The sequence below is a fragment of the Babylonia areolata genome, chromosome 14 (assembly GCF_041734735.1).
Source record: "Babylonia areolata isolate BAREFJ2019XMU chromosome 14, ASM4173473v1, whole genome shotgun sequence".
Taxonomy (NCBI): domain Eukaryota; kingdom Metazoa; phylum Mollusca; class Gastropoda; order Neogastropoda; family Buccinidae; genus Babylonia; species Babylonia areolata.
This window is the reverse complement of record NC_134889.1, coordinates 24,262,462-24,277,065: the sequence shown is the minus strand read 5'-3', so window position 1 is coordinate 24,277,065 and position 14,604 is coordinate 24,262,462. Positions and strand designations below refer to the sequence as shown.

Sequence of the window (14,604 nt, the reverse complement as noted above, 5' to 3'; positions counted from 1 at the left end):
AGTAGTAGTAGTAGTAGTAGCAGTAGCAGCAGTAAGCATGGTGATGATGATGATGATGATATCATCATCACTATCATCATTATCATTATCTTATTCTTCTTATCATTATTACTACCATTATCATTGCTGTTGTTGTTAATGTTATTGTTACTATCGTCATCATCATCACCATCATTGCCATTAGCAGCAGCAGTTGTTGTTGTTGTTGTTGTGTGTGTTGCTACATATGGTAATCCATTCATCCTTTTTCATCATTATGTTTTTATTTTTCCTTCTTTTTTCTTTTCCTTTTTTCATGCACGGTCTGTTTGGATTGGCAAAGCTGTTTTGGAAACAGACATTTTATTTCTATCAATACATTCATATTACGTTCACGCATGCATCGATCTTTCGGGGAGGGTGGAAAATGAGAGAGAGGGAGAGAGAGTGAGTGAGTGAGTAAGAGAGAGAGAGAGCGTGTATGTGTGTATGTATGTATGTATGTATGTATGTATGTGTGTGTGTGTGTGTGTGTGTGTGTGTGTGTGTGTGTGTGTGTGTGTGTGTGTGTGTGTGTGTGAGAGAGAGAGAGAGAGAGCCAGAAACACACAAACACATACACACAAACAGACAGATAGACAGGCACACACACACTCTCTATCTCTCTCTGTCTTCCTCTCTACCCCCCTCTCTCACCCACTCACCCCCCCCCCCCCCCCCCACCCCCACACACAACGTAGGAGGGTGGTGGTGGGTGTATGTGTGTGTGGAGAGGGGGGGGAGGGGTAATAATACTCACTTTCCTCACACCTGGGCTCGGGGCCCTCCCAGCGGCCGCACTGACAGGTAAGGTCCGTGTGTGTGCCCCTCTCTCTCCCTCCCTCCTTCCTTCCTCTCTCCCTCTCTCCCACCACCCCCACACTCTCACCCACCCACACAAAGAACAACTGTAATACTCACTTTCCTCCCAGAGGCCCTATTGACAGGTGAGGTCCGTGTGTGTGTGTGTGTGTGTGTGTGTGTGTGTGTGTGTGTGTGTGTGTATGTGTCCCTCTCTCTCTCTCTTCCCCTCTCTCCCCCTATATCATTCTTTCTGTCTGTCTGTCTCTCTCTCTCCCCCTGCATCACCCTCTTTATTTCTTTCCCCATCACCCCCTCTTTCTCCCCCCCCTCTCTCTCCCTCCCCCTCCCTTCTCTTTCCACCTATCTCTCCCTCCCCCCTCTCTCTCCCTCTCCCTCCCTCCCCCCCTCTCTCTCTCCCTCCCTTCTCTTTCCACCTCTCTCTCCCTCCCCCCCCTCTCTCTCCCTCTCCCTCCCTCCCCCCTCTCTCTCTCCCTCCCCCCTCTCTCTCCCCCTCCCTTCTCTTTCCCCCTCTCTCTCCCTCCCTTCCCTCTCTCTCTGTCCCCCCTCCTTCCCTCTCTCTTAAATACCTACCCACCTACCCACACACAAAAAGAACAAACGTAATTATCAGAAATAACGCGTATCAGGACAGGTACTTAACATCAGATTTTCTGGTTGCCCTGTTCATCTCTATATCACTGTGTTTGTATTGTGACATTGTTCCCCAAATAAAAAAAAAATTACTGTTCAACCCCCAAACAAGGTCATCAAATACTCACTTTCCTCACACCTGGGCTCGGGCCCCTCCCAGCGGCCGTACTGACAGGTGAGGTACTGGGACTTGGTGGACAGCTTGTAGCCCTCGATGCAGAAGTAGCGGGCCCGGTCCCCGTGGCGCACCCCGAAGAACACCCGGTGCCCGTGGTCCACCAGGGGAGGGGGGTCACTGCACGGGGCTGGACACGCGGCGCGCGCACAACCGCGGACAAGCACGCATGCACGCACACACACACACACACATGCACGCACACACACACACACACACACACACACACACACACACACACACACACATGGACATTAGTCTTACATATCAATTTAAAAGTCCGTGGGACACACACACACACACACACGGACACACGGACCTGCAGTCCTATAAATTATATCTATCTTTAAGTCCGTGGTACATAACCCAACACACAAACACACACAGACTTATAGTCTTAGATATGTATTTATAAGTCCAAGGGACGCACCACAAACACACGGACTTAGAATCTTAAATGTCATCAAGTTTGTGGGACACATCACACACACACACACACACACACACACACACACACACACACACACACACACACAGACTTATAGTCTTAAACATACATTTATAAGTCCATTGGACATATCACGAACACATGGACTTATAGTCTGAAATATATATCTATAAGTTCACGGGACCCCCCTCCCCCCCCCCCACCACCCCACACACACACGGACTTAGATTCTTAAATATCTGTTCATAAGTCTGTGGACACACCACACACCAATGGACTCAAAGTCTTAAATGTTTGTCTATAAGTCCGTGGGACATATCACACACACACACACACACACACACACACACACACACACACACACACACATACACATGCGCACACACGAATACACACACCCTCCCGCACCCCCACGCCCCCTTTTCTCTGTCTAATATCACTTAAAGTGGAAGACGTTAAACTGAAGACTACTACAACTACTACTACTACTACACACACACACGGACATTAGTCTTTCATGTGTATTTAAAAGTCCGTGGGACACACACACACACACACACACACACAATCATACACTGACTTATGATTCTTAAATATACAAGTCCTTGTGACGTACCACACATCAATCGACTCAGAGTCTTAGAAATATCCATTTACAAGTCCGTGGAACACCACTAACAAACACAGGGACTTCGAGTCTGCTGCATCTTTTACAGGTCCTTGAGACACACCACTCACACTGGGACGTATCATCTACTTTATCTTCCATGAGTTTCATGGGGCATACCATGCGTACCGTCTTACAGTCTTAAATATATGTATATATATTTAAGCCCGTTGGAAACACCCACCCAAACATATCTATCAATCTACCTATACACAGAAAAGTCCGTTGGAAATACCCACCCAAACATACCTATCAGTCTACCTATGTACCGAAAAGTCCGTTGGAAACACCCACCCAAACATATCTATCAAGCTATCAATCTACCTATATACAGAAAAGTCCGTTAGAAATACCCACCCAAACATATCTATCAATCTACCTATGTACCGAAAAGTCCGTTGGAAACACCCACCCAAACATATCTATCAATCTACCTATGTACCGAAAAGTCCGTTGGAAACACCCACCCAAACATACCTATCAATCTACCTATATACCGAAAGGTCCGTTGGAAACACCCACCCAAACATATCTATCAATCTACCTATATACCGAAAGGTCCGTTGGAAACACCCACCCAAACATACCTATCAATCTACCTATATACCGAAAAGTCCGTTGGAAACACCCACCCAAACATATCTATCAATTTACCTATATACCGAAAAGTCCGTTGGAAACACCCACCCAAACATATCTATCAATCTATCAGTCTACCTATATACCGAAAAGTCCGCTGGACACACCCACCCACACATAGCGATCTATCTATCTATCTATTTATAAGTCCGTTGAACACACCCACACACATAGCCAGCTGTCTATCTATCTATCTATCTGTCCATCAATCCTATGTATAGATCTAGTGTTTACCTTTTCCTTTTTACTCCGAAATGCTCCTGTTGTCATGTCAAAAAATCAAAGGCTGACATACAACGGAGAAGAGAACGCTTTGCCGTGTTTTCTGTTAACACTGTAGATGATGTCTGTGGTTCAATAAAGAAGAAATCAACTACAAAAAAAACAAACAACCCACAACAACCAACCAAGCAAACAACACGAAATACAACCATCCAACAACCACCCCCCCCCCCCACCCCACGAAAAAAACACACACACACCCAAAAAAAACACCCCAACCCAAACAAACCAAAAAAACCCTTCTTCCTCCCACTTCCACCCCCCCCACACACACACCACTACCCCCATTCCTCCTTCCTCACCCACCTTCCACCCCCCCACACACACACCACTACCCCCATTCCTCCTTCCTCACCCACCTTCCACCCCCCACCCCCACACCACTACCCCCATTCCTCCTTCCTCACCCACCTTCCACCCCCCACCCCCCACACCACTACCCCCCATTCCTCCTTCCTCACCCACCTTCCACCCTCCCCACCACTACCCCCATTCCTCCTTCTCACCCACCTTCCAACCCCCCACCCCCACACCACTACCCCCATTCCTCCTTCCTCACCCACCTTCCACCCCCCACCCCCACACCACTACCCCCATTCCTCCTTCCTCACCCACCTTCCACCCCCCACCCCCACACCACTACCTCCATTCCTCCTTCCTCACCCACCTTCCACCCTCCCCACCACTACCCCCATTCCTCCTTCCTCACCCCACCTTCCACCCCCCACCCCCCACACCACTACCCCCATTCCTCCTTCCTCACCCACCTTCCACCCTCCCCACCACTACCCCCATTCCTCCTTCCTCACCCCACCTTCCACCCCCCACCCTCCCCACCACTACCCCCATTCCCTCCCTCCAAACCCCACCCCCACCCCCCCCACACACACCACTACCCCCATTCCTCCCTCCTTACTCCCCCTCCCTCCAAACCCCACCCCCCACCCCCCCCACACACCACTACCCCCCCATTCCTCCCTCCTTACTCCCCCTCCCTCCAAACCCCACCCCCACCCCCCACACACACCACTACCCCCATTCCTCCCTCCCACTACCCCCTCCACACCACCCCCACCTCCCTCCCTCACTGACCAGGCACGCAGCGCGGGATGATGTTCCACGTGCCGTTGTTGCACGTGACGAGGGTGGAGTCGTTGAGGACGAGTCCATTCAGGCAGCGGGGGGTGATGACGGTGCCGGTGTCCACCCACACGCCGTCCGACCCGTCGTCGATGGTGCCGTTCATGATCTTGGGCACCTGGCACTGACCTGCCCGTGTATGTCACTGAAAGGGTTAGAACCCCCCGGGGAACGGAGTGTGGCTGCCTACATGGCGGGGGTAAAAACGGTCACACACGTAAAACCCCATTCATGTACATACGAGTGAACGCGTGGAAGTTGCAGCCCACGAACGAAGAAGAAGAAAGGTTAACTCTCTCCATACGAACGGCGAAAGAGACGACGTTAACAGCGTTTCACCCCAATTACCATCATCAAAACGTTGCAAGCGGAAGGCTCTTATACTAAAGACGTGAATGTTGACAAAGAATACCACAATTCTGACGACGGAAGCTAAAGGTTGGGTCATTCAGACACCCACTGGACATCCGAGGGGTCTGTGTAGAGGAGAAGAGAGGACTGGCCGTACTGAGTGAGTTTTAAAGACGGGCGCAATCGCCGAGTGGTTATAGCGTTGGACTTCCAATTTGAGGGTCTCGGGTTCGAATCTCGGTAACCGGGCGCCTGGTGGGTAAAGGGTGGAGATTTTTTCCGATCTCCCAGGTCAACATATTGTGTGCAGTGTAGACCTGCTTGTGCCTGAACCCCCTTCGTGTGTAAACGGCAAGCAGAAGATCAAATACTGCACGTTAAATATCCCGTAATCCATAAATTATCAGCATTCAGTAGCTTCTGGAAACAAGAATATACCCAGCATACACCCCCCCCCCAAAAAAAAAAAAACGGAGTATGGCTGCCTTCATGGCGGGGTGAAAATAGTCGTACATGTAAAAGCCCACTCGTGTATATACCAGTGAACGTGGGAGTTGCAGCCCACGAACGCTCCTCTGCTCCGGCAATGCACGGGCATCAGCAGAACCCCCCCCTCTTCAACCAACAGTATTACAACTGGCGCCGCAAGGCGACGTCAGCTCCATCAGCTGCTAGACAGCGCCAGAGGAACGACATTGCGATCCCCTGCAAAACTATTTTTGTATTTGTATTTCTTTTTATCACAACAGATTTCTCTGTGTGAAATTCGGGTTGCTCTCCCCCAGGGAGAGCGCGTCGTTATACTACAGCGCCACCCATTTTTTTGGTATTTATTCCTGCGTGCAGTTTCATTTGTTTTTCCTATCGAAGTGGATTTTTCTACAGAATTTTTGCCAGGAACAACCCTGTTGTTGCCGTGGGTTCTTTTACGTGCGCTAAGTGCATGCTGCACACGGGACCTCGGTTTATCGTCTCATCCGAATGACTAGCGTCCAGACCAACACTCAAGGTCTAGTGGAGGGGGAGAAAATATCGGCGGCTGAGCCGTGATTCGAACCAGCGCGCTCAGATTCTCTCTCGCTTCCTAGGCGGACGCGTTACCTCTAGGCCATCACTCCACTACTTGACCTTAAATGGCGCAGGAGCCAAAAGGTCGTTGAACTCCACTCGATCCGATCCAAGCTTCTGCCCAGGGTGAGGGGGCAGAGCTGTTAGTCACAACAGAGAAGATCCAGGGTGTCAAGAGAAGATCCAGGGCGTCAAGAGAAGATCCAGGGTGTCAAGAGAAGATCCAGGTGTCAAGAGAAGATCCAGGGTGTCAAGAGAGAAGATTCAGGGTGTCAAGAGAAGATCCAGGTGTCAAGAGAAGATCCAGGGTGTCAAGAAAAAACACATACACAACACAGACACAAATCACCGTGGAACACTTGAACAACCGTCAGCGTGGGTCACACGAGCGCTTGCGAACAGAGACTTGAAAGGTTAAACAATACTTACCTGCAAGCAGAAGTTTGACCGTAGTTCTACCCTTTGAAGGGCGCGAGGAAAGAAGCACAGTTTGACATTTATGACACACCATTGAAACGCAGAGACTACTGAAGTACTGTTGTTTCAGTGTATTTATTTATTTATTTTTTCTTAATTTTTTTTTTTAATAAATATTATTATTATTTAGTTAGTTATATATTTAGTTCTTTATTTATATATTTATTTTATTTTATTTTATTTTATTTATTTATTTATTTTGTACGCTTATAGTTGACTTCATCACGTGTTTGCGCCTTATACATATTATTATTATTAGTAGTAGTTCTTTTTTTATGTATGTATCTTCTTTTTTTCTCAAGGCCTGACTAAGCGCGTTGGGTTACGCTGCTGGTCAGGCATCTGCTTGGCAGATGTGGTGTAGCGTATATGGATTTGTCCTAACGCAGTGACGCCTCCTTGAGCTACTGAAACTGATACTGAAACTTACCTGCAAGCAGAAGTTTGACCGTAGTTCTACCCTTTGAAGGGCGCGAGGAAAGAAGCACAGTTTGATACTTATGACACGCCATCGAAACGCAGAGACTACTTCAGTACTGTTGTTTCAGTACACATGTCAACGTTATCGTCAGTTCACCTGAGCACTTGTTAACAGAGACTTGAAAGATTAAACGATAGTTACCTTGTAAGTGGAAGTTTGACCGCAGTTCCACCCTATGAACAGCGCCGAGGAAAGGTATATGGTTTCACTTCCTTGGTACGGTATTTGGTTAAAACTCACTCAGTACGGCCAGTCCTCTCTTCTCCTCTACACAAACCCCTCGGATGTCCAGTGGGTGTCTGAATGACCCAACTTTCAGCTTCCGTCGTCAGAATTGTGGTATTCTTTGTCAACATTCACCTCTTCAGTATAAGAGCCTTCCGCTTGCAATATTTTGATGATGGTAATTGGGGTGAAACGCTGTTAACGTCGTCTCTTTCGCCGTTCGTATGGAAAGAGTTAAAGAGACGTAATGATCACAACACTATGACTCGCGTCAACAGAGAGACGCGATGGACCAATAAATGCTAAAAAAAACCCACAAAAAATCCCCCCAAAAACAAACAAACCCAAACCAATAATTGCTGCAATGACTTCAGTGACACACACCTACAAAAGCTACACCAATAAGTGCAGACCTTCAAACATTGTGCCAAGAAGTGCTACAATGACCACCGTGACACAAACCTACAAACATTGCACCAATAAGTGCTACAATGACAACAGTGACACAGACGACACCTACAAACACTGCACCAAAATGTGTTACTATGACCACAGTGACACAGACTTACAAACTCTGCACCAATAAGTCCTACAATGACTACAGTGACACAGACGAGCCCTACAAACACGGCAACCAAGAAATGCTACAATCTGCACCAGTAAATGCTACAAACTACACTAATAATTGCTACGATGATCACAGTGACACAGACGAGACCTACAAACACGGCACCAATAAGTACTACATCACTGCACCAGTAAGTTCTACAATGACCACAGTGACACACACCTAAAAAACACTGTACCAGCAAGTGATACAATGATCACAGTGACACATACTTACAAACACTGCACCAGTAGGTGATACAATTACCACAGTGACACATACAAACAAACACTGCACCAGTAGGTGATACAATTACTACAGTGACACACATACAAACAAACACTGCACCAGTAGGTGATACAATTACCACAATGATACACACAAACAAACACTGCACCAGTAGGTGATACAATGATCACAGTGACACATACATACAAACACTGCACCAGTAGGTGATACAATTACCACAATGATACATACATACAAACACTGCACCAGTAGGTGATACAATAATCACAGTGACACATACATACAAACACTGCACCAGCAAGTGATACAATAATCACAGTGACACATACATACAAACAATGCCCCAGTAAGTGATGCAATAATCACAGTGACACATACATACAAACACTGCGCCAGTAAGTGATAACAAAAATCACTGTGACACATACAGAGCTACAAACTGCACCTACAAACTGCACCAGAGCTACAATGACCACAGCGACACACACCTACAAACACTGCACCAGAGCTACAATGACCACAGCGACACACACACCTACAAACACTGCACCAGAGCTACAATGACCACAGCGACACACACCTACAAACACTGCACCAGAGCTACAATGACCACAGTGACACACACACCTACAAACACTGCACCAGAGCTACAATGACCACAGCGACACACACACCTACAAACACTGCACCAGAGCTACAATGACCACAGCGACACACACACCTACAAACACTGCACCAGAGCTACAATGACCACAGCGACACACACCTACAAACACTGCACCAGAGCTACAATGACCACAGCGACACACACCTACAAACACTGCACCAGAGCTACAATGACCACAGTGACACACACACCTACAAACACTGCACCAGAGCTACAATGACCACAGTGACACACACCTACAAACACTGCACCAGAGCTACAATGACCACAGTGACACACACCTACAAACACTGCACCAGAGCTACAATGCCCACAGCGACACACACCTACAAACACTGCACCAGAACTACAATGACCACAGTGACACACACCTACAAACACTGCACCAGAACTACAATGCCCACAGCGACACACACCTACAAACACTGCACCCGAACTACAATGACCACAGTGACACACACCTACAAACACTGCACCAGAACTACAATGACCACAGTGACACACACCTACAAACACTGCACCAGAACTACAATGACCACAGTGACACACACCTACAAACATTGTACCACAGCTACAATGACCACAGTGACACACATCTACAAACACTGCACCAGAGCTACAATGACCACAGTGACACACACCTACAAACACTGCACCAGAGCTACAATGACCACAGTGACACACACCTACAAACACTGCAGCAGAGCTACAATGACCACAGTGACACACACACCTACAAACACTGCACCAGAGCTACAATGCCCACAGCGACACACACCTACAAACACTGCACCAGAGCTACAATGACCACAGTGACACACACCTACAAACACTGCACCAGAGCTACAATGACCACAGCGACACACACACCTACAAAGTGCACCAGAGCTACAATGACCACAGTGACACACACACCTACAAAGTGCACCAGAGCTACAATGACCACAGCGACACACACACCTACAAACACTGCACCAGAGCTACAATGACCACAGCGACACACACACCTACAAACTGCACCAGAGCTACAATGACCACAGTGACACACACCTACAAACACTGCACCAGAGCTACAATGCCCACAGCGACACACACACCTACAAACACTGCACCAGAGCTACAATGCCCACAGCGACACACACCTACAAACACTGCACCAGAGCTACAATGACCACAGCGACACACACACACCTACAAAGTGCACCAGAGCTACAATGCCCACAGCGACACACACACCTACAAACACTGCACCAGAGCTACAATGCCCACAGCGACACACACCTACAAACACTGCACCAGAGCTACAATGACCACAGTGACACACACACCTACAAACACTGCACCAGAGCTACAATGACCACAGTGACACACACCTACAAACACTGCACCAGAGCTACAATGCCCACAGCTGACACACACCTACAAACACTGCACCAGAGCTACAATGACCACAGTGACACACACCTACAAACACTGCACCAGAGCTACAATGACCACAGCGACACACACACCTACAAAGCACTCACAAGAGCTACCAATGCCCACAGCGACACACACCTACAAACACTGCACCAGAGCTACAATGACCACAGTGACACACACACCTACAAAAGTGCACCAGAGCTACAATGACCACAGTGACACACACACCTACAAACACTGCACCAGAGCTACAATGACCACAAGCGACACACACACCTACAAACTGCACCAGAGCTACAATGACCACAGCGACACGCACACCTACAAACACTGCACCAGAGCTACAATGCCCACAGCGACACACACACCTACAAACACTGCACCAGAGCTACACATGACCACAGCGACACGCACCTACCGTACAAACACTGGCACCAGAGCTACCATGAACACAGCGACACACACACCTACAAACACTGCACCGAGCTAAATCTCTTTTTTCGAACCAAAAACACTTCATGCACAGAGCCTTCAATGACCCCACCAGTGTTGTGTTTGGACACACACACTACTAATCACTTGCACCAGAGTGCCTTTCTTGCTCCTGTGCCGGTAGCTGCCCGAGAGCCATTACAATTGTCCACCTGCTTCTCCCGACACACACACTTCCTACTCAAACCTCACTTCTGTCTGCAACAGTGGCTACCCAATATGACCGCCCACGACTCTCACCACCTACAAAACTTACACATCTTGCTTGCACCAGAGAACCAGAGAGGAGGCGATACCTGAGTGGAGCTTCTATTGCCACTACTAGTGGCACACCTACCAATACACTGTGCTGCCAATCCGTGCTAGCCTGTATCAATGGACCACAGAGCGACACACACTTCCTACACAATATCACTCTTATCTTTGGTGCACCTCAGAGCCAGCAGCTTACATATTATGAACACAGCGCAGCGACACACACCACACACCTAACAAAACACTGCACCAGAGCTACAATGACCACAGTGACACACACCTACAAACACTGCACCAGAGCTACAATGACCACAGCGACACACACACACCTACAAACACTGCACCAGAGCTACAATGCCCACACCGACACACACACACCTACAAACACTGCACCAGAGCTACAATGCCCACAGTGGCACACACCTACAAACACTGCACCAGAGCTACAATGACCACAGCGACACACACACCTACAAACACTGCACCAGAGGCTACAATGACCACAGCGACACACACACCTACAAACACTGCACCAGAGCTACAATGACCACAGTGACACACACCTACAAACACTGCACCAGAGCTACAATGACCACAGTGACACACACCTACAACACTGCCACCAGAGCTACAATGACCACAGTGACACACACACCTACAAACTGCACCAGAGCTACAATGCCCACAGTGACACACACCTACAAACACTGCACCAGAGCTACAATGACCACAGCGACACACACCTACAAACACTGCACCAGAGCTACAATGACCACAGCGGATACACACCTACAAACACTGCACAAGAGCTACAATGACCACAGTGACACACACCTACAAACACCTGCACCAAGCTACAATGACCACAGTGACCACCACACCACAGCATGCACACAGAGCAGCGGACGCGACACACACCGCACGCGGGGGGGCAGCCCCCGCGCAGCACCCAGCGCAGCACAGCCCCGCCGCAGCGGTCCACGCCAGCACAGAGCGACGACCCCAGCCGCATCGGAACCACACACACCACAGCGCGCCGCAGCAGACAGCAGCAGTGCCGCAGCGACACCACTCACACACAAGCGGTCACAGCGACATCACACGACAAGCCAGCCATGCGACCCGACACGACACCCCCCGCAGCGACAGGCCGCAGGGCACCATGCGACCAGAGAGGCGGAACACAGCAGCCGAAGGAAGCCCCGCTGCAGCGACGTCAGCCGCGACACAAAATGAGCGTAGCCAGGCGACACAGCTGCCCAGCCTCGCAGCCAGCACACGCAGCGACACAGCCGCGAACAGCAGCGACTCCAAGCGAGCGACTCCAACACCTACAAAAACACCCCCTTTGCACCAGAGCAGCCAGAGCTACAATGCCCGCTCAGCGACACACACACCTACAAACACTGCACCAGAGCTACAATGACCACAGTGGACACACACCTACAAACACTGCACCAGAGCTACAATTGCCCGCAGCGACACACACCACCTACAAACACTGCACCAGAGCTACAATGCCCGCAGCGACACACACACCTACAAACACTGCACCAGAGCTACAATGCCCACAGCGACACACACACCTACAAACACTGCACCAGAGCTACGATGACCACAGTGACACACACCTACAAACACTGCACCAAAGCTACAATGACCACAGTGACACACACCTACAAACTGCACCAGAACTACAATGCCCACAGCGACACACACACCTACAAACACTGCACCAGAGCTACAATGACCACAGCGACACACACCTACAAACACTGCACCAGAACTACAATGACCACAGTGACACACACCTACAAAGTGCACCAGAGCTACAATGACCACAGTGACACACACACCTACAACACTGCACCACAGCTACAATGACCACAGTGACACACACCTACAAACACTGCACCAGAGCTACAATGACCACAATGACACACGCCTACAAACACTGCACCAGAGCTACAATGACCACAGTGATGCACATCTACAAAGTGCACCAGAGCTACAATGACCACAGCGACACACACACCTACAAACACTGCACCAGAACTACAATGACCACAGCGACACACACCTACAAACACTGCACCAGAGCTACAATGCCACAGTGACACACACACCTACAAACACTGCACCAGAGCTACAATGACCACAGCGACACACACACCTACAAACACTGCACCAGAGCTACAATGACCACAGCGACACACACCTACAAACACTGCACCAGAGCTACAATGCCCACAGTGACACACACCTACAAACACTGCACCAGAGCTACAATGACCACAGCGACACACACACCTACAAACACTGCACCAGAGCTACAATGACCACAGTGACACACACCTACAAACACTGCACCAGAGCTACAATGCCCACAGTGACACACACCTACAAACACTGCACCAGAGCTACAATGCCCACAGTGACACACACCTACAAACACTGCACCAGAGCTACAATGACCACAGCGACACACACCTACAAACACTGCACCAGAGCTACAATGACCACAGCGACACACACCTACAAACACTGCACCAGAGCTACAATGCCCACAGTGACACACACCTACAAACTGCACCAGAGCTACAATGACCACAGTGACACACACCTACAAAGTGCACCAGAGCTACAATGACACACACCTACAAACACTGCACCAGAGCTACAATGACACACACCTACAAACACTGCACCAGAGCTACTATGCCCACAGTGACACACACACCTACAAACACTGCACCAGAGCTACAATGACACACACCTACAAACACTGCACCAGAGCTACAATGACCACAGCGACACACACCTACAAACACTGCACCAGAGCTACAATGACCACAGCGACACACACACCTACAAACACTGCACCAGAGCTACAATGACCACAGTGACACACACCTACAAACACTGCACCAGAGCTACAATGACCACAGTGACACACACCTACAAACACTGCACCAGAGCTACAATGACCACAGCGACACACACCTACAAACACTGCACCAGAGCTACAATGACCACAGTGACACACACACACCTACAAACACTGCACCACAGCTACAACTGATGCCCACAGCGACACACAAACATCGGGTACCCACCCAGGCAGAGGGGAGGCGGGTAGGACCACTGGCCGTTCTCAAGACACTGGGTGGAAAACGACTCCCCTTGGAACTTGGTTCTGATGTTACACCTGAAACCATCACCCCCCACACACACACACACCGTCGTTCATGCACCTATCTGTCTGTCTGTCTGTCTGTCTGTCCGTCTATCCATCTATCTATCTATCCATTAATGAAAAATTAAGGAATAAATGTGATGGTCACGATAATGATGACGCAGTATTTGTATTTGTATTTCTTTTTATCACAACAGATTTCTCTGTGTGAAATTTGGGCTGCTCTCCCCAGGGAGAGCGCGTCGCTACACTACAGCGCCACCCTTTTTTTTTTTTCCTGCGTGCAGTTT

The 14,604-nt window shown here is 49.2% G+C and overlaps 1 protein-coding gene across 1 annotated transcript in view; it reads right to left on the bottom strand.

The window, feature by feature from the left end:
- LOC143289933 (protein lev-9-like) overlaps positions 1–14,604 on the bottom strand; it is a 299,788-nt gene that overhangs the window by 6,418 nt on the left and 278,766 nt on the right. The window contains exons 11-13 of the mRNA XM_076599192.1: positions 14,235–14,326; positions 4,777–4,953; positions 1,602–1,778 (exon numbers count right to left, since the gene is read on the bottom strand). Coding sequence (XP_076455307.1) covers positions 1,602–1,778; positions 4,777–4,953; positions 14,235–14,326 — 446 coding nt within the window. The remainder of the gene's footprint in view (positions 1–1,601; positions 1,779–4,776; positions 4,954–14,234; positions 14,327–14,604) is intronic.